Consider the following 19,492-nt stretch of genomic DNA (forward strand, 5'->3'; position numbering starts at 1 on the left):
AAGTCCGAGTGGGGTTCGAGAGACTTGCTAGATAAAGCAGTCTGCTTTCCATCTACGGCGCTCCTCATCCTACACCCATATCGTGCCTCCCCGTGCACATGCGTCCTCACTCCCTCTCGCATCGTGCCTCTGTTCCAACCCCCACCGCCTCACCGTGACGCTACCACCCATATCTCTCCTCCAGCTGTGCTGGCACAATGAGAATTGGCGACGAATGGTCCCGCATACAAGGGTGTTCTTCCGAGGAGTTCATTGGCGAACGGACTCGGCAGCCCGGAATATCCGACCAGCTCATCATATCCACCCAGGTCAGTCCCCCCAAGATATCGATCGTCGTCTAATATACTTAGTGGCGGCGGTGGCGCTCGTTCAACGATGGTGTATGCTTCCACGATGTGTGGAATTTGGCCCGGGCCGCTGAAATCAAATTGCTGGAGACTGCACCTGTTGCAACTTATGCACAATATACTTGTTATTATTTCTTAAGGCCTGAGGGTGAGAAAACGCATGGTGTTGGCTGAGGAAGCTACCGAAATTTGAGTAATGTTGAGTTTCATAAAACGTTCCGGAGTGCTCCTTGGCCTCCGCGGAGATGTATTCGACCCGGACTCAGTCTGCACACTTTGGAACTTGTGAGGTGGATCGAGTATGTGCTAGGCAAGTAGCTACGCACTCTGTCATAGAATCGATATTCGTTTATTCAAACATATCCTAAACTCGTGGGAACTCATATAAAAAAGTCGTATTCCCCTCGCCTACCTAGAATCTTGTTATGGGCTACTAAGGAATGTCGGTCCCCCTGTAACAAGATATACTATTCGAGCCGCAGTGACGCTCCCAGCTCCTAGACATAAAGACGATGAGTCGCAAGCCACTGCGTGGATGCAAATACGCCGGCCGTGATATCTAAGGCGATGCTGACATCCGTGTCCCGGCTGCCTGGATATACGCGGCGGTGAGCATCATCGGCGCTGACAAAATGGACGTAGTAAGTCAACGCCTCTGACGCAAGAAGCGCCCATGTGGAGGCCTTGGTACAAGCAAGGTGAGTGCGGACGGCGACAATGCTGGTCTTTTTGTGAGTGCTCCGTCCCTCTGGAGAGGAAAGAGGTCAGTTGACAAACTAAAGTCGCACTGGCAGCAGAGACACTGTACGCACTGACGAGCTGAACGACAATCCCGCCGGTCGATCGCGATCGACGGTATTCTCAATGAACCCACATCCGAGACCCGTCCACGGGCCAAACCCCGCTCGAGGCCGCCCGAATTCCTGCAGAGACACCGCGTCCTCCCCGGCATCGATAGATATATCTGTCCGGCGCACAAAGCCATGTCCCACCAGCCTGAGCACCCCAGAACACTACCTGGCATCGTCAGTGGCATCCATGTCTCTCTTCCAGCCGGCTCCCCCGCCCCCGACGCGCCTCGGCCGCTATCGCCAGCTTGCGCCCCGAGCAGCCGTCCATGTCTCCCCGCTCTGTCTCGGCGCGATGAGCATCGGCGACAAATGGGCCCAGTACGGCTTCGGAACGATGGACAAGGCGTCCTCCTTCAAGCTTCTCGATGCATTCTTCGACGCGGGCGGGAACTTCATTGACACCGCAAGTAACTAGTGAGCCCGCTTTTGGCCTTGATATATCCACGACAGCGGGGCAGCGTGCTAATGGAGGATGCAGCCAAGAAGGCTCCTCGGAAGAATTCATAGGCGAATGGGCCGAGCAGCGTGACATCCGCGACCAGCTTGTCATCTGTACCAAGGTCAGTCACCACTCCATACACGGTCGATATAAGAATTTGACTCTCCCTGCGCGGCCCAGTACACGAACAACTTTCGCCGAGGAGATCCTACGCTCAAACAGGCTGCCACCCATATGGGCAACAATGTCAAGTCCATGAGGATCAGTGTCGACGCAAGCCTCCGCAAACTGCGCACAACGTACATAGACGTGCTGTACGTGCACTACTGGGACCTCCACACCTCAATGGAGGAGATCATGGACGGCCTGCACAACCTCGTTGTCGCAGGGAAGGTACTATACCTCGTAAGTATTGCCCACCTCTCCTCCGCATTGGCGACACACATGCTGTGGGTGCATAGGGCGTATCAGATACCCCCGCATGGCTCGTCACCAAAGCAAACGAATACGCAAAGGCACATGGCAAGACACCCTTCGTCGTCTACCAGGCGCCGTACTCTGTCCTGCAGCGAGATATCGAGCGCGACGTACTTCCCATGTGCCATCACGAGGGTACGTCCGCCCCATCCTTCCACGCGTGATCCACACTGATAATTATAATTTCCCGACGGTCGACAGGCATGGCCCTGACGTTATGGAACGTCCTCGCGGGCGGACACATCCGTTCTGACGAGGACGAGGAGCGCCGCCGCGCGACGGGTGAGGGCGGGCGCACGTACGTCGGCGACTGGCAGCGCACGCCCAACGAGAAAAAGGTCTGCGACGCACTCGCAGTCGTCGCCCAGCGCGTCGGCGCGCAGCACATCACTGCCGGTGCGTTCCCCTCTCGTGCGTCCCCGCACCGAGCACCGTGCTCACTCTCTGTACCGAACAGTGGCGATCGCGTACACGATGCACAAGGCGCCGTACGTCTTCCCCATCATCGGCGGACGGAAGGTCGAGCACCTCCAGGCGAACATCGAGGCGCTGAGCCTCCGGCTGAGCACCGAGGATATCACGTACCTCGAGGGAATCCTGCCGTTCGACAAGGGCTTCCCATCGAACCTCCTTGTGAGTGCTCAACATGTTAAAAAAACATGTTCCAGCTAATCGTGCGCGCTGGGCCTACAGGGCGAATATGGCACATATCCGTTCCTACTCACGATGAACGCGACGTTCGACATCCAGCCTCTCCTCCCTTCGATTGTCCCCGCGCCTGACAACTAAAGAGGGCTATGAATATGGTTTCGGGGATTCAGGATGGACGCACACTCAATCCTCATACGTAGTATCTGCACCGGTTGGATGTAATTACGATGATGCCAGTTTGAAAAACCTGTATGTTTTTCCAATGAAAATGATTGATTCGACAATATCGCTACAAGTGCATCTTCGCGGACATGGGTTTGACCTACAACGAGGGCAAAGCGATTGCGCTTATTTCCGCCATTCAGTCTAAATGAGACTGGAGATTGAGGTATAACGCCAATTCCGCTTGATTAATTTCGTTGTCTCTACACTAAAGGTGTCGCTATACAGCTGCCCAGGGGTGGCTGACCAGCCGCTGTACTGATATCAGAGCCTGATAGCGTACGTCAGGATTCTCGTGTGTCATGAGTTCCATGACCCGAGTTTTGCCTCCGAGGTCTGTGAACACCCTACGCGTCAAGAACGGAAATGGTATCGTCAGTACTTGGTAGAATTCGAAATAGAGCTAATGCCTACTTCTTTCCGCGCTCATAATGCTTGACGTACTGTCCAATATCATGTGCTGCGACAGCTAGGACAGTAGGGTCGCCTGACTCTTTCAAAAGCTGAATCAAAAGTCTGAAAATCGCGGCCTGCGTGTCAGCAAATTACGGGAATGCACGAAATACGGGCATACTTTAACTGCGTATAGTCTTTGTCATTCAACTTTGTGGCGTTCTCCTTCCAGAAGAGGTCAGACTCATGCACTGGGGTCCACGACAGGTGTCCAGAGATGAGTTCAGAGCTATATTCGTCGTATGTCCTAATTTGATCGGTTAATTTTAAGTGAGATCTAACCATACAGGCACTTATCTACTCACGTCATGCTCTGGAAACGTGCATTTAGTTCGTCACGAAGGTATTGCACGTCCTCAATGATGTCCTCGTCTGACCACTTCCGCGTGCAGAGATTCTTAACGAAAGGAAGCAGCTGGGCAACAAGCATAGCAGGAAGGTTGGCCGAGGGTGCTTGTGACACCAGATTCTACAGGACACAGCCAGTTCCTCACTCGTCAGTCAGGACTTCGTAAGACAATAAACCTATACGCAACTCGGAAAGAAGCAACGACGACACGGATGACTTTCTCCTTCACTGCATTTTGCGCAACATTTGTCAAGATAGGCACAACGTCGAACTTCCTGAAAACAAATGCCAGTAAGTTTCCATTGATGTCATGTCAGACTTCGTCTGCACTCGCAGGTACGTACTTATTGATTTCCTGTGCAACCTCCTCTTCGAAGGTGAGTAACCATATGCAGAAGCCAACTTGATAGCTCATTTGTGGTCCTGGGTTATATTTCAATATATCCACGAGCCTACATGACCTTCAAGTGTCAGTAAAGCGCCTTTGTATTAATTATAGTTGATGTTATGGAAAGACGCACCCCGAAATTAACGGAGAAATTGCCCAAGCTGCTTTGCGATATTCGGGACGAGGTAGAACAGCTTCTAGACATTGTACAGCGATGTCGCGCTTATGAGGGGAAGTATTGGAGATGAACGCAGCCAGGGTGCTGAGGAACGGTTGCAGTTGTTGTGGACGGAGGGGCGAAGAATCAAAGCTATTGATAGAAAAGGATATAGGATAAACATACCCATCAGTGATAAACAAGGGCCGCGACAAACCTCAGAAGGATGGTCAGTATTTGTACTGCCTTGAGTTGTATGAAATCATCTTGAGATTCCAGCATTCTGGAACATAATGAACAATTAAGCATATACAATGCGGGACGCAGCTCACCGCAGCAAAGGACCAAACGGAAGGTCGGAATCATGCTCCTGCGACCTTATAAAGAGAGGTATGCGTTCCTCGTGATCTAAAAGAGCATAGCCGTTAGGCGCAATTTGTGCCAGTCCGTCACGCAACTCACCAGCGATAGCGTCCGCGATCAGCACCAAAATGCACTGCTGAGTATCGACCCTTTGCAGCTTCTTCAATAGGCGCAGATACAAAAGCGCATATGACTGTCCATCTGACAAAAGTATGGAGTCAATCTTCGCCCGCGGCTGGCGGTCTACTCTCTTGATGAGGGCCAGCTCCTCTCCAGTGATCAGACCCGCGCGCTGGTATCCCTGTCGAACGTATGCATGAGCCAACTCCAATTCTCCCGGTACGCGCTGGGCTGCATACCTCCCACGGGACCGGCTTGGATCTTATCTTTGCCGAGGTCTCATCCAGGTATGAATTGGACACGAGGGGTATGGACATAGAGGGACGCGACGCGGTACTGCAGCTACTTGGGAAGTGTCTCAGTCTCGGATGCGGCAACAACTGCAGCGACTCGGGCAGAAGAAGCGCTCATAGATGTAACATCACGTGTGTCGCGTACTGCACTTTTGAATTCACGCGCGCTCAGGCTCAGCGACGTCGGTGCTGGCTACTCGAATGCTGTCTCGGAATACCCTCGCTGTGTGCAAACGAGGCAGAGGTATGTCTCAGTTCAACGACCTAATGAGTTTGGCTGACAGATCACGCAGCAGCGCTATGTTTGCCTATCCGCCACCGGACATTGGCAACAGTTACTGACACGCCCGAACCCTCCTCATCCTCGTCTTCGAACACGACACCACCATCCACTGTTCAACCCTACAAGCCCAATATAAACACAGCCGTCATCTTGAACCGCTCTCCACTTATCACGCGAACACCTACGAATTTCGAGCGTTCATACTATGCATACCACGCACGAATTCAGCGGGCGCTGTTTAATCCTTTTCCAGATGAATTTTATTTCAAGCAAGGTTCCCTTTTAGAAGGCAAGTTCCTGGAAGAGGAAAAGGAGCGTGACCGTCTGGCATTCGGTGGACCACAATTCCGCAAAGGCAAGGACGGGGACGAGAGCGTGGCTACCTCTGCACCAGAAGACTCGCTAGCAATCGTTAGCGAGCAGAAGGAAGAGGATTCCGCACCCAGAATACACGAGTCCGACCGCACAGGGAACGTCAGAAGCTTGGACCGGCAAGGGGAGCGCAACCTCTACCTCTTGCTTCAAATCAAGAGTCAGGCAGGCGCGAACATATGGAGGTTCCCTCAAGGAGGCCTCCAGTCAGGTGAACCATTGCACGAGGTATGTCTCCATTTCTCGCAATACATCTCGGGTATTTAGGTGCCTTTGACAGGCGGCGGAGCGAGCCCTTGAGGACAAGTGTGATTCAAATATGGACACCTGGGTTGTCAGCCGGAATCCTATAGGTGTACTAGAACCAGACCTAGCTCAATCGTCACAGGTAAAATTAGTAGGAACCATCCTATCTAGCATTCACTCATATTGTAATTTTTTAGGCGTACGTGTTCTTTTACAAGGCACACATCTTGGCAGGGCAAGTGCGACCACATGGCAAGGACATCCTCGACTTTGCATGGCTCACAAAACAGGAGATAGAACCTCGGGTAGACCCACTATATTGGTCCGGTATTAAGGACATGCTATCCGACTTCTAGTATAATCGAAAATAATCATTGACGGTTTATATGCAGGCAAGTTGCTTATTAGATCGAACATCTACGATCTGCTATCGAGGGGCGGAAACAGCTCTCCGCATTTCGGGCCGTTTCTGAGCATCATCGAATCTCCGAACAATGACCTCACATTTTGTTGTCTTGCATATATGTTTTGAGTTCTGTTTGAGCGCATCCGAGAACAGAGTGAGCCCTGCAGCGCGTTCTACTGCTTCAACTACACAAAACGTCAAGACATGTGTTCCAATAAGAGCCAGAGCAAATACTTACCGGGCATAACGAAATTCTCAAGCTTCGCCTCGTCAGGAATGGGCGCATTTGGCAGAACGAACGCACCCGTTGAAATCTCGGGCACGTCTGGACTTGAAGGAGAAGAAGGTCTCGATGTTACCACAACCTTCGCGAAATGCGTTGGAACGGAGACGTTCGGTGGCGAACCAATGACTTCATGAGTCTGATGTACAGGAAAAGCGATAAGTGAGTCATACGACATGATACAATAACCCCAACAATAATGAACTTACTACGCGCCATTTCCCATCCGCATCCAGCTTAGGAAGGTAGAGAGGGATAGTGAAGACATATACGTCAGCAAAAGAAGAGGTCAGACGACGACACCAATCCTCGAGATACGCCCAGTCTAGATGACAAGATGAGTCATACAATACACAAGCAAAACACATGTAGACATACAATGTCTGTTGAAGCCGACACCCACTTGAGGTGCAATGTTTGTCAACAGGAACGTCTCGTTCATTGCAGCCTAAACAGAGTGGTAAGAGTGGAATTACGCCGTGAAGTGTGTGAACGTACCTGAGATATCTTTGCATCCGCGGCAGGAACCCTGGCCAGAGTGCGTTGAGTCAAGGAGTACCAATCGAAGAGATGTCAGTGCTACGCGTACATGTGGCCACGGTCATACCCGCTCTTGAAATAATCTTGCAGTTTTGCGCGGAACAATGAGGGTACGGCGGAGTCTTCAGCGAAAGTCGACTGGGAGCGATCGCCAGACTCGCTGTTAGATGACGGAGACTCTAGCGTAGACTTTCCGAGAGAAGTGAGGGTCAAGTGCTCGGCTGTCTAAGCAGAAACTCCAAGTCAGGGTAGATATTACCATGGTTAGAAACGACGCACCCAAGCTGGATGTCTCAAGCGGCGGTCGTATCCAGCGACATAAGCCGTTCGAACAAGCTGGTCAGAGATAGGTCCTATAGCAGAAGTCACTTTTTAGCGTGGTCACCAACCGGGGTCTTTACATGCGCACCAGGATTGCCATACTTCAACACCTGCTGCTGTGCCGCGTACACGGTAGATGGCGTAGAAATTTGTGTGACTCCTCCGGGTCTCACGTCGAGAACAGGTTGCGGAGAGCCCAGCGTGGGTATGGGGATGATGGGGGCCTGTCTCCTTCCTGCGACAACGGCAACACCACCACCAACGAGTGCGCCAACTGCAAAGCAAGCTGCATGAACAATGGTTGCTGCGGGCATTCTGGGCATATATTGCACCCCACAGCTGCAGGAAGTAGAGTGCGCGCCTCAGGCTGGTTTTCCGACGCACGCGCGCGGCGCCAACGCGTAAACACGCGTCGAACGGTTAGAAACGGACACCCCCCCACTGGCTGCTCGGGCATTTGGCCGAGTATATACCACTCAGGATTCATCCTGAGCGTCCCCCAGGCCTATTGCAAACACCACCATTGTAGTCTGAGTTGGGGGTCAAGAACACGGAGTGACATCCATCCATTCGCATATATACAGACTTGCCCTTGCTCTAGGTCTGACATCTTACAACCAAAGGTACTGTGTGGCAAAAAGGGCAAAAAGGTACGCAAGCATAACGCATGAATGATGGCCATGACATCGGGAGTAAATAGCTGTGGGAGAGTATGCAACTGAAAGAAAACATGGATTTTTATGCACTGCACAACAAACCTTGACAATTAGAAGGGATCGAGAGGAAAGATTACGTGTCAGGCTAAAGAAGCAATCATAAACGCTGGAACGCAAGCGGGCAACAACAAGAACGAGAGTGTCGAGTGTATAGGAGAACATCTGTACCATGAAATAAGGCATTATAGTCCGTGTTGCTTGACTTTGCATCTCGGGAATGCGTCGAATGCACGAGCGAATTGGCACATTAGATCTCCAGCGGCTCATGAGAGCGAGGATCAAATCCACTGCGCGACTGACTCTCGCGCCTCTCCCTCCGAGACTCGAAGCCCCCTGTTCCGGGACCGCGAGGTTGCCGCATCACACCGCCCGGACTGTCCATTCCGCCACCTAGGTTCGACGGAAGGCTAGGCACGGGAGGGATCCCGTTGCCAAACCCGTTGCCATTGTTAGAGAACAACGAGGCAAACCCGCCAGGCGAGCGACGAGAAGGAGATGCAATGGTGGCGTATCCTTCACGTATGTTGCCGTTAGAAGCGCGTGTCGTCAATCGGGGTGCTTGAGCCTGCAGGGTCTTCATGTCCGGCATAGACTTCTTCACACGTAAGGCATTGGGCACCTGGGGCGACGTAGGCGCCAAGTACGAAGATGGTGCACGAGTCAGTGTCTGTCGTGGACCAGGTCCCTGTTGCTGCTGAAAAGAACAACGTCGGTAAACCTAAGAACAAAAGAACATAATGTGGCGTACCGCATTCGGATCAATACGTGTGACCACAGCGTATCTCTCCTCACCCTCACCAACAGAGTAGTGGTATACTCCGAGCCTCTGGGCGACGAGATGAACAACGCGTCGTTGCTTTGGCGATAATGTTCTTGAGAAGGCAAGCTCATCTCTCATGCGGTCATCCTTAAACAAAAGGATGCGCGAGTAGATCTCTAGAGTCGAAGGATCATTAAGATCAAGTTCTGTAGACGATGTCTTTATGCTACCCGGTGTAGCTGGTGGCAACGGCGGCGTCGAGACTGCGTAAGGCTGCGGGGTTGGCAACGGCGGTATCTGCGAAGGCGAGAAAGGCTGATTCTGATACACATTCGAAGCCGAGAAAGACCGCTGAGGTGTGAATGGAGAGGCAATGGGTCCAAAATCGTCAAACGGCGTTTGCACCTGCTGCTGTACCATAGCGGCCTGTTCTCTCTCCAGCTGCATAGATTTCATGCGGCGAATTGCCTTTTCTCTCTCGATGCGCTCCTTCTCCCCAGCTTGGAGAACTTTCTTGTACTCGACACGCAGCTTGCGGCCCTGTACGTCAAATCCATTCAAAGCAGCTACGACTGCGTCTGCATCTAGTGCCTGACGGAAATTGGCGAAGGCAAGCCCACGAAATTGACCTGATTGGTCGAGATGATAGTTGAACGCGTACGGCGTCGGAATCGAGAGCGAAGTCTATTTGCATCTTTAGATCCATAACATTGAGTGAGCAGAATGTCACATACGATGATCTCAAGGAGCGTCTCGCGCTTCACATTGAATGGAATGTTCTTGATGACAATGGCTGTGGGTATGATCTCGTCGTCCGCACCTGGAATGGGTGTCCCAGGTGTCATTGGAGGAACAATCATGTTGCCAATGGGAGGAGGTGAGCCTCCAGAGGACGATAGGTCCGAATTATTATGCGGAGAGAGGGAGCGATTATCGGCCATGCCAGCCGCATTATCAAGCCATTGCTTTATGTGCGCATAACGCATCAATGTGTGCCAGTTTGGTCAGCAGAGATAAAAGGGCAGACATACAGAAGGAAGGCCTCCGCGCAACACAGGTCTATTCTTGAGTGGAGACTGGCCCATTCCGATGGGGTTGTACTGGGACTGCGCCGGGATGGGGGGAGACGTGGAGTAGTGGTATGGAGTTTTGGCATTGCCACCGACGTTGCCTTCGTAGTCGTAAGCATCATGAAGACGTTGCTGGGAGGGCTGGGAAGTGAGGGACAATGTAGATATATCCGGGGTGGAAGACGAGCTGGTCATGATGTCTGGCAGCGCTGAAGACAAACACCTAGATGATACAGAAAACGGTCGTAAAGGCACTCGTTATGTCAGAAGAACGGAGGAGGGTAGGAGAGAGGTGAGCAAGAGACAATGCAGGCAAGCAGAAGGGAAGATGGACAGTGATCAGAGGAAAAAGTGTAGGGTCGAGGATGGGCGCCTTAGACTCTTCCTTCCAATCACCTCTCACACTGACTCCGATCCTACCACGAGGCCAAGGCCTCCCCTGACAGAATTCCTGTTGCCAGCCCATCGCTCTGCCTTGTTGCTGTACACCCGACTCGTCGTAACTTGATTGCAATCATTCTGATCCAAATCCTATACTCAACAGCAGGGCCACATCGGGCCCGCTCCTTGTTCGCCGATAAGACTGACTTCCACGATGTCCTTCTTTCGTGATAAAATAAGTTTCAATTGCCACCTCACATGTATTGCCGCAGACAAGTCTGTAATGATACCTCTTGGCCCGTCAAAGGCTTTCCCATCGTGCACATACAGTAATGTCGGTGGTTTAGTGGCACCGGATCCGTTGGATGATTACTACATACATGTTCTGAGAATGACCTGGACAGTCACCGTCAGCCGTGCCGTGAGATTCACCAAACATAACCTCTACGATTGTCCAGATGCGGCCATAATTTGGCATTGCCCGATCAATTGGCGGTGGTGCGAGTATACGGCGTCGATGCCGCAGCAATAATGTCAATCTAAGGAAGTATGGCCGCATATCTAAAACGCCACCACGGAATGGGTTAAGTCGTCCGCTGCGCCCGTCCAAATATCATAAATTATTTCGCTTTTCAAGTATTCTGAGAGCACACAGACAACGAGGGAGCCCGCATTGGCTGCGCTAGGGGCAGTGCCGGAAAGCTGCCCATAACGCAACTCCGCAGTGATGCACATCCACATATCTGTCACTGGAGCTTTGGACGATGGCTGAGATATTCCCGCACCCTCTCTCAGAAATTGACCACAGGATTTGGAAACAATCACCGATCCTGAGAGACTGTGAGTGAACGGTGAGTTAGATGCATCTCGGATCACACTGCCACGGGAGAACTCCTAACGGCTCATAGACGCGTTAGACCGTTACAACGATGGATTTGGTCGACTATAGCAGATCACAACTTACGAATCGTCATCGTCGTGGTATGAGCCACACAGTGCCTTTAGAGGGACCCAAACGCGTATCAGCTCTGTGCAAGGCAGCCAGAGGCAACGCGGATCTCCTGCATGAGGCGCTTGTGAATTCGGAAGGACCGAGGGATCTCAAGGGGGACCTGGTACAGGTGTGCTTTCATCTGTTGGTACTACACTTTGGTGCCACCATAACGCATATTGAATAGGAGTTCTTAAGGAAATGTCGTCAATCTCAGGACGTCGTTCAGTCCCACGTTCCGATGGTCAAAGCCGAGGTCGACCAGGCTCGCATACTCTCTATGGGCCAGGAGCACAGCAGTATGACTCGCTATTTGAAGGAGCTTTACAAAGTCAATGATGGGTTATCAATCGTGTTACAATTATATGATGCTTTGGAGCGCGCAGGCTACAATTCAGAGGTCCAAGAACGGGTCAAGAATGAGTTTACTGTACGCTGGTTTATCTAAATATCACTCAACCACAGAACTCAGCTGTTTTGCAGATCCGTCTTCTCTCCACAACATCGGGTTCGTTTGATGAGAAGGGTCGGCCACAAAGCAGCAAGCCACTGAGCAACCAAGAGCGAATAGACCGATTATTTCAGGCTGCGCGAACAGGGCACGGAACTGCTGAGCTGTTGCGCGATGCATTGGCGCATGCGCAGCCAGCAGAGCTGAACGGTCCGCTGATTCAGGTATGTTTCAGTTTCTTGAGAGCTGGGTTTGTAGTATCACCTCAGACCACGCCTTTCGAGTAGGAATTCCTCAAGAATTGTCGCAGTACCCAAGAAGACATCTTCGAGCATATACAGTGGGCCGACGTTGAAGCCGCCAGATCGCATCGTAATGCTCGATCATCAACCTCAACTCGAGAAGAGCGATTACTCAAGGAGCTGCTTGCCACCGACGAGGCGCTCACGGAGGCGATCAAAATGTTTGACGACATGAAGCGAGATCACCATCAGCGTGGGTCAAGCATAGAATCTCAAGCAGGCATAGAATCCATTGGAATCGAGGATGAGATACAGCGACTATTTACAACTAGCAGCACTGCGCGAGGAAACGCTGAGCTGCTGTCGGATGCTCTTGCACATGCAAGAGCTGAAGATCTTGAAGGTGAATTAATCCAGGTACGTAGACACTATTGGCTTGTGCCCATCGAGAAAGTTAAGAATGGCTGGATCTGGAGGAATTCTACTTAGCTTGCCTAGCGTCACAGAACGTGATCGTGGCGAAGATTCCGTGGGCGACCACTGAGGTGGAGAATACCCCTAGCTCGTCGCACAATGCCGATCCTGCAGTCAAGGAGAGACTTTTACAGGAGCTCCTAGGGGCGAATGAGGAATTGAACCAAGCGATGAAGCTCCACGAAGATATGAAGCGAGAACATAATGGGTTGAAGGAGGCGACAACAGTACGTTGAACAATACATACTGCGCTCCAAGTGACGCTGGTTTCGTAGGCATTCGGCGGAATGGCCGTGGCGAACTCACTGGCTGAAAGTAGGTATTCGAGTTCGGATCTTGTTCTAATGCTGAAGCTGCACCGCGGTAGGCACACCAGCATTCCCATCTTCTCAAATCGACAAGAGTTTCAACGGCTTGCCACCACTCACATCAGATGATAAAGCTAAATTCATGAAAATTTTCTTCGCAAATGAGCCTCGCAATGGCATCCTGAGTGGTGTGTAGTCTGTTGTCATTGACCGTTGTGATGCAAGGGCCTAGTAGATCTATTATTAGGTGCACAAGCACGAGATCTCTTACTGAAGTCAAAACTATCTCCGGAGACATTGAAGAAAATATGGTCAGTTTTCTTGTACCGCGTAGTACAAGAACCAGTCTTACATCGTTTGATCTGTCACAGGGACCTGGCGGACATTACCTGCCGTGGTTCTCTAAATGCTGCAGATTTCGTCGTCGCCATGTATCTCGTGCAAGCTTGTATGGATGGAAAGCTGGCCTCCGTACCGGATTATCTGCCCACTATTTTGTACGAACAAGCGGGTGACAAGCCTGCACCAAGTATTTTCAGATCACTTAGTGATCCAGCCATCCCGAGTTCGTACCGGTTGGATGTCCCTACCATGTTGCGTGGGAATTCTAGCGAACCTTCTCGGAAGCAATCCATGGATATTTCTTCCGCTGAAAGAAGTCATGCGGATCGCGTGTTCAATACTTTAGACCCACAAGGCACTGGTCGAGTGGAAGGAAATGTAGTAGCTTCATTCATGCTCAAGTTGGGTTTACCTATGGCGGACTTGACTCATATATGGCAGGTACAAGTTTCCCGAAACGTACATCCCGCTGACATTTTGTTGTGCGTTATAGGGATCTGGTAGATTCTGATGCAAAGGGATATCTGACTAGAGACGAGTTTTCATCCGCAATGTCCCTAGTAGACTCCAAGAAATCCGGCAAGGAACTACCAAGCTCGCTGGTATCTGACGCCAGTCTAGATGCACAAACGGCAGGCCCTGCACCTCAACAACACGAAGTGTCGGTAAGCCACTTCCATTTAAAGAGAGTTATGAGCTAGTTGATTCATCAGTAATAGCTCCTCGATTTCGACAATTTGCCTGAAGAGACATTGCCTCCTGCCCTCCCTCCAAAGCCGATTGAGGAGAGTTCGAGTGGGCCGCCTAGCCCCTCGTTGGCAATCAACACTGATAATAACCTGCCACCAGCTACTGATCCGGCATTTGACTGTTCTCCGTTCGTTAGCCCTCCGGCCTCCCCCTCAGCAAGGCAGTTACATGCGCCTCCGGCAGTGCTACTGTCGCAAACGACTATGGGCGGTGTACCGTGGGATATAAATCCGGTGGCCAAGGCAAGGTTCGATACATTCTTTGACACGCTTGACCCTTGGAGAAGGGGATACATTGAAGCAAGCGTCGCAGTTCCATTTTTCTCGCAGTCGCAATTACCAGACGGTGTCATGGCAACGATCTGGTAGGTAGCTGTGCATCTCGGTACCGGGAGTCGATATAATGCTGTATGATTCAGGGAACTTGCTGACACAAACCGCGACGGACGGCTCACGCGGGACGAGTTCGCGGTGGCCATGCATCTTGTACGGGAAACGTTAAAGGGCAAGAAACTCCCTATTTCATTGCCGCGGTCATTAATTCCACCATCGAAACGACCGCCAGCCCCCGCTCCCGCACCTATTGCTGTTCCAACCCCCGTGCCTGCCCTCGTTCCCGCATCCAGCCTTAACCAAGGTAGTCCAAGTGCTGTCGAACCAACCCCATCATCGACATCCCCACTCACGCTCCTTGAAGCTGCTCCAAGGGCTGAAACTCCCCCTCCGCCTTATCAGGCCATTGAAGGAGACGCCATTGCAGAAGACGTTTCATGACGTCCAAATGGATGAATACAAATGATTGACCTTCCAGGAGGTCATGGACGGCTAGTATGTCGTATGTATCATGAGACAGGTCCCGGCTTGCGCGTGTTAATTTGCTCTATTCAACGTGAACGTGTTGAACAACGCAGCAACCGATTGGTGTAGGTGTTGTAGTAGCTGTCGGTATATAAGTGCATCACGCATTGTGATACACTGCATTTGAAGTGTGCGGTGTGTAGTACCCAGCGGCGAGCCAGCGTCCATTACGTAAAACGAGACTTAGCACAACGAGGCGGTGGGTGGTGTTGTTAGTGTCTCGAATTTACCTTGCAGTCCTTGGCAAACATCACTGCAACTCATACTTTGAGACTCTGCTGTCGACCACGCAGCTTCTACCGACACCGACAGCAACGAGGAGCAGGACGGCAGCCTCAGGCGTGACTGCTAAGGCGAGGTTGTTTGTCCCAAACAGGTGATAGAGAGCATGATCAACGCGACTTCACGATTCAACTCGAATCCCTCTCACCCTCCTCAAGTCCAGCTCCTCCAGTCCACCATCCAGATCCCCATGCTTGGTCCTGTGGGTGCTCTTCCTCCTCCAAAGCATATTCAGAACCAACAGCAGACACCACAGCCGCAGCCGCCACCGCAACAGCAAGGACCTCAGCCTTCCGAAATCCCGCTTCCTCCACAGAGCGGGCAAGACTTCACCCTTTCCAATGTGCTCCATTTCTTACAGACAGAATGGAGGAGATACGAGCGAGACCGCAACGAATGGGAGATTGAGCGTGCAGAAATGCGGGTGAGACGTGTCGTTCTTCGGCGTATATGCATGTCCTTAGCGTTATGGAGGCCCGTATAGCTCTACTTGAGGGCGAACGACGCTCATTCGAGAATGTCAAGCTCGACCTTATGCGGCGTATCAAAATGCTTGAATATGCTCTGCGAGTAGAGCGGTGCGCGTTGTCTTGTGACTGTTTTGCACACTTGTTGACGTGTCGTCCGGAAGATCCAAGCAGTTGTCACAGCCTGCGTCCCAGTCGGTTCCGCCAACCAAACTCGCAGTGCTTCAGGCCCAGATGGGCCAGACTTCGCAAAAAGATGATGCCTTCAGCCATAAAGAAGGGAGTAGTGGCAGTTCTCCCCGAAGTGAGGGTGAGTTTCGCCTATGTTCGTTGAGAGGCTGCCAGAACCACCCAACTGCTCTATAGATTCCCCGTTGCCCCCAGATCGCATGTCTACCGGCTCGATCAATGGTGCCCTTATGGGAAATTCGACGAGCCGAACGCAGACATGGGTAGGCAGTGCGGCTTGGTCTGCTCCTAATGGTACTGCAGGCACTGCCGGTACAATAGGGAAGCCACCCGCTGGACGTGATCCTAAGAGTAGAGCGAGGAGTCGAGATTACCTCAAACAGTCTGTCATACACTCTACACCGTACATCCTAGCCGCTGATATAGTTTGTCAAGGTGTTTGCAAGAAGTATCTTACCTCACCTCTCCCCAAGCTGTGAACCCTCTTCCAAACCGTCCTCTGCTGAACAACACCACACTTCCACTGCAGATCCCAAATGTACCCTTTGACCAAATGGCGTACAATGGACGCCCAAGAAAACTTATGCCTGAAGTCGGCAAAGATTACTCAATGATGAATGGTGTGAGTATGATGACAGGGCCTTCGTCCGCGCCGGCAACATCGAATCCACAGAGCAATCCTTTGGACCGTGCTAATGTTGGCGGTTCGGGTATTATGTCCTCGCAGCAGTCCCAACCGTCGACTGGCCCCTCAGGCCAGTCGAGTCAACAATCGCATTCACAGTCGGGATTATCGTCTTCTCAACCAACAGACGCGAAGGGGAAGGAGGGTGAGGATGAACATCAACCGCTGGCCACTGCTATCTTTCGTCCAGGCGATGACTGGAGAGAAAAGTTACGCATGTCCCACGAGGCGGCAGAGCAGGCGAGGCTCGAGCAGCCTGGGCAAACGGCCAGCGGAGCAGCCTCATGGGAGCGGAGAACACGGGATGAGGAGGAGGACGGAAAGGAGGAAGAGGCTGAAGTGGAAGACGAGGAATCAACGGTGATCGGTGAAGGTGAAGGGACCAAGGTGTGGAAAGCAAAGCGAACACTGAGGAAGTTAGTTTGATTTGTCCTGACATTGAAGCGTTTGAACATGGACATTGCTAACAATTTCTTCAGTCATCTCGACGCTGTACGCGCTCTTGCATTTCATCCCACAGAAATGTGCCTTGCAACAGGTGGAGACGACACTACCGTGAAGATATGGCGTGTCGATGTTGCTGGCCTCGCCTCATCTGCGTGCGTATTTTCTCCAATGAGGTACGGTCGGCATTGACCTAATGTCCGCCTTCATAACAGTTCTCGTCCTACCACTGAGGTAGAGCCTCAACTTACCCTCCGTGGTCACTCAGCGGCAATCACTCGGCTGGTACATGCACCGTCGAAACAACTGCTCTACTCCGCCTCCTTGGACTCCTCAATCCGGATATGGGCATTACCACCGTCTTCGCATACTACTTATGCACCATATGATGCGACGCGTGCCCGCGGCGAGCTCATTGGTCATACCGACGCCGTATGGGATTTGGCCCTTGTCCGCGACGAAAGCACGCTTATAAGTTGTGGTGCGGAGGGTGCCGTCAAAGTCTGGGACGTGAGCGGCCCTTCTGGAGGGGGTTCACTCAGGTTAACGTGGTCATACGACGGCTTGGACCCTCAAGAGGACTCACTCACAGAAAGTGACGCGCCTGGTGCAACCGCTGTCGAGGCTATCAAGACTGACCTCAAGAAGGTTGCCGTCGCATACCAAAATGCGATGATCAAAATTTTTGACATCGAGAGCGGCAAAGAGCTAGCGCGGATGCAAGCTGAGTCTGAAGGTGCGTTTTTCGGTCTCCTGCATCCGTACCTGTAGCCTTTTTGACCCATTTATTGGCAGAGGGTGCGTTGTCTTCGCAAGTGAACAGTATTGCGTCACATCCCACGATGCCGCTTCTTATCACCGGGCATGAGGACAAACACATCAGGATCTTCGATATTGTGACTGGTAAGTTGATCGATCTCAGACACCCTAGATTTGCGAATACTGATCCACATCGATGCAGGACAATGCACACATTCCATGTTGACTCACCTTGATGGCGTGACATCGCTGTCGATCGATGCGGCAGGTTTTTCACTCGTCTCGGGCAGCCATGACTGCTCGGTACGCTACTGGGACATCCTTGGCTCACGAGCTTGCGTTCAAGAGATCACAAGCCACAGGGAAAAAGCACGCGAAGGAGTCTTAGACGTCGAGTTCCATCCGACGCTGCCAATCATGGCCAGCGCAGGCGCGGATGGTGTAGTCAAACTGTATGCCTCCTCGTGAGTGTCATCTGGACCAAGTCTATCTTTCATTACGCTCGATTTTGCATCGGTCCCTGGTGATATCCGCAAACGCTGTTCTCCATATCCGTAACCGTAATGCATCGCTCGTGCTGTCCAGTTCTACATTCTCATATATACCTCATCACGACCGTTATGACAAACAATCTAATATGTGATGCGATGCGATGTGATAGCTCGCAAGCGGCAATACAGTAGCGAACGAACAATAATTTAAGGTATGCTACAGTCTGGAGTTCAAGTGCCCAGTCGTACTCTTGAAGCGAAAATGATTCAGATGGCTAAGGAAACAAATGAGGTCATCAGATACTGGAAATGTGGCTTGTACACATACATATACGTATTCCCGGCTCAACAGCAATAACCTCAAGCCCGAGATCTTGCGCCTCCACCAACGATCTAACTTCTGCAGCAATGGTTTGACGGATAAGGCCGTCCTGTTTGTTCTGCAGGTCGTCCTTACAGTGGATGACAAATACGCGCAATCCGGATAACGCTCCTCGCAGAGAAACAGGAGAAATAGATTCTCGTCTCTGTCTCTTCCGCGAGCGAGTAGCTTCATCATCAGAACCAAAATCGCTCTTCGTCTCTGTCCGCGTTCGGAACTTGATGACCTCTGTAGCCAGAGTAGTAAGCTCTATGGACAGATGCTCTGGACTGAGATGACCATATAGCTGGTCATCGTTCCTCCCCGATGGCCACGAGCATTCTATAAAAACTGTATCCAGGACATGAGGGATTTTCTCCGCGGCTGCTCGCCAGACGCTCCCGTTTTGCGGCTTCGAGGAAACGCTATCAGGCTCAACATCACCAAAAAATAGGAACTCGCGAGCTGTGGAATCGTGCCGGATGAAGTATGCGACCGACTCGTAGGTCTCGGACGCGTCGCGATTGCCGTGGCTTATGGGCATCATGCGGGCCGACACTTGAGGGAATATCGACTTGTACTGCCCGTTCGTGGGAAGACTAGGAATGCTCCAATGGGTCAAATGTTCAGGAATATTAAAAAAGTACGCACTCGCTAAGGAGGAGAGGAAGCGAGTCTTCCGGAGACCATGATGCTAATTTCGGCCATACGCCACCGGAGAAGATGTTCTCAATGTCCTTCAGAGTGTGTTGAGCTCCTAATACTAACCTACTAGGCCCACTCATGGAGCCCGCGGTCAGCACCAGACTGAGAACATGGTCCAAGTGGGCGTGAGTCACGAGAAAGCATCTTGTGTATCACACCGTCAGTACAGGCAGGACTCGCGCATTGAACGGCCGGAGCACACCTGA

At 51.7% G+C, this 19,492-nt stretch overlaps 8 protein-coding genes across 8 annotated transcripts; 4 read left to right on the forward strand and 4 right to left on the reverse strand.

The window, feature by feature from the left end:
- Positions 1 to 1,385: 1,385 nt before the first annotated feature.
- Positions 1,386 to 2,903, forward strand: FIBRA_05984 (uncharacterized protein; the record flags this gene model as incomplete). Its single annotated transcript, XM_012327728.1, has 7 exons — positions 1,386 to 1,612; positions 1,677 to 1,758; positions 1,818 to 2,042; positions 2,099 to 2,249; positions 2,316 to 2,510; positions 2,572 to 2,747; positions 2,808 to 2,903. 7 exons carry the CDS (start codon positions 1,386 to 1,388, stop codon positions 2,901 to 2,903), a joined length of 1,152 nt encoding a protein of 383 aa, XP_012183118.1.
- A 304-nt stretch (positions 2,904 to 3,207) lies between these two features.
- FIBRA_05985 (uncharacterized protein) lies at positions 3,208 to 5,134 on the reverse strand (the record flags this gene model as incomplete). Its single annotated transcript, XM_012327729.1, has 11 exons — positions 3,208 to 3,334; positions 3,402 to 3,503; positions 3,562 to 3,687; positions 3,746 to 3,909; positions 3,977 to 4,064; positions 4,134 to 4,241; positions 4,311 to 4,487; positions 4,552 to 4,617; positions 4,667 to 4,742; positions 4,797 to 4,998; positions 5,057 to 5,134. The coding sequence occupies 11 exons, from the start codon at positions 5,132 to 5,134 to the stop codon at positions 3,208 to 3,210; spliced, it is 1,314 nt and encodes a 437-aa protein (XP_012183119.1).
- Positions 5,135 to 5,311: 177 nt separating this feature from the next.
- On the forward strand, positions 5,312 to 6,367 carry FIBRA_05986 (uncharacterized protein; the record flags this gene model as incomplete). Its single annotated transcript, XM_012327730.1, has 4 exons — positions 5,312 to 5,354; positions 5,404 to 5,993; positions 6,046 to 6,153; positions 6,209 to 6,367. 4 exons carry the CDS (start codon positions 5,312 to 5,314, stop codon positions 6,365 to 6,367), a joined length of 900 nt encoding a protein of 299 aa, XP_012183120.1.
- A 71-nt stretch (positions 6,368 to 6,438) lies between these two features.
- FIBRA_05987 (uncharacterized protein) lies at positions 6,439 to 7,875 on the reverse strand (the record flags this gene model as incomplete). The annotated part of the gene is made up of 8 exons (XM_012327731.1): positions 6,439 to 6,602; positions 6,656 to 6,839; positions 6,910 to 7,025; positions 7,079 to 7,148; positions 7,199 to 7,229; positions 7,290 to 7,465; positions 7,520 to 7,593; positions 7,650 to 7,875. The coding sequence occupies 8 exons, from the start codon at positions 7,873 to 7,875 to the stop codon at positions 6,439 to 6,441; spliced, it is 1,041 nt and encodes a 346-aa protein (XP_012183121.1).
- A 649-nt stretch (positions 7,876 to 8,524) lies between these two features.
- On the reverse strand, positions 8,525 to 10,302 carry FIBRA_05988 (uncharacterized protein; the record flags this gene model as incomplete). Its single annotated transcript, XM_012327732.1, has 4 exons — positions 8,525 to 8,971; positions 9,026 to 9,721; positions 9,772 to 10,002; positions 10,069 to 10,302. The coding sequence occupies 4 exons, from the start codon at positions 10,300 to 10,302 to the stop codon at positions 8,525 to 8,527; spliced, it is 1,608 nt and encodes a 535-aa protein (XP_012183122.1).
- Positions 10,303 to 11,417: 1,115 nt separating this feature from the next.
- FIBRA_05989 (uncharacterized protein) lies at positions 11,418 to 14,819 on the forward strand (the record flags this gene model as incomplete). The annotated part of the gene is made up of 13 exons (XM_012327733.1): positions 11,418 to 11,609; positions 11,667 to 11,909; positions 11,963 to 12,154; positions 12,218 to 12,589; positions 12,679 to 12,873; positions 12,922 to 12,961; positions 13,014 to 13,142; positions 13,202 to 13,265; positions 13,326 to 13,737; positions 13,790 to 13,796; positions 13,858 to 13,961; positions 14,016 to 14,410; positions 14,465 to 14,819. 13 exons carry the CDS (start codon positions 11,418 to 11,420, stop codon positions 14,817 to 14,819), a joined length of 2,700 nt encoding a protein of 899 aa, XP_012183123.1.
- A 472-nt stretch (positions 14,820 to 15,291) lies between these two features.
- On the forward strand, positions 15,292 to 18,197 carry FIBRA_05990 (uncharacterized protein; the record flags this gene model as incomplete). Its single annotated transcript, XM_012327734.1, has 9 exons — positions 15,292 to 15,609; positions 15,660 to 15,763; positions 15,817 to 15,962; positions 16,019 to 16,223; positions 16,277 to 16,913; positions 16,971 to 17,125; positions 17,186 to 17,706; positions 17,766 to 17,873; positions 17,932 to 18,197. 9 exons carry the CDS (start codon positions 15,292 to 15,294, stop codon positions 18,195 to 18,197), a joined length of 2,460 nt encoding a protein of 819 aa, XP_012183124.1.
- Positions 18,198 to 18,516: 319 nt separating this feature from the next.
- FIBRA_05991 (uncharacterized protein) lies at positions 18,517 to 19,366 on the reverse strand (the record flags this gene model as incomplete). Its single annotated transcript, XM_012327735.1, has 2 exons — positions 18,517 to 19,180; positions 19,233 to 19,366. 2 exons carry the CDS (start codon positions 19,364 to 19,366, stop codon positions 18,517 to 18,519), a joined length of 798 nt encoding a protein of 265 aa, XP_012183125.1.
- Positions 19,367 to 19,492: the final 126 nt, after the last annotated feature.

This window comes from Fibroporia radiculosa (genome assembly GCF_000313525.1).
Source record: "Fibroporia radiculosa TFFH 294 genomic supercontigs, scaffold5756, whole genome shotgun sequence".
Classification (NCBI taxonomy): domain Eukaryota; kingdom Fungi; phylum Basidiomycota; class Agaricomycetes; order Polyporales; family Fibroporiaceae; genus Fibroporia; species Fibroporia radiculosa.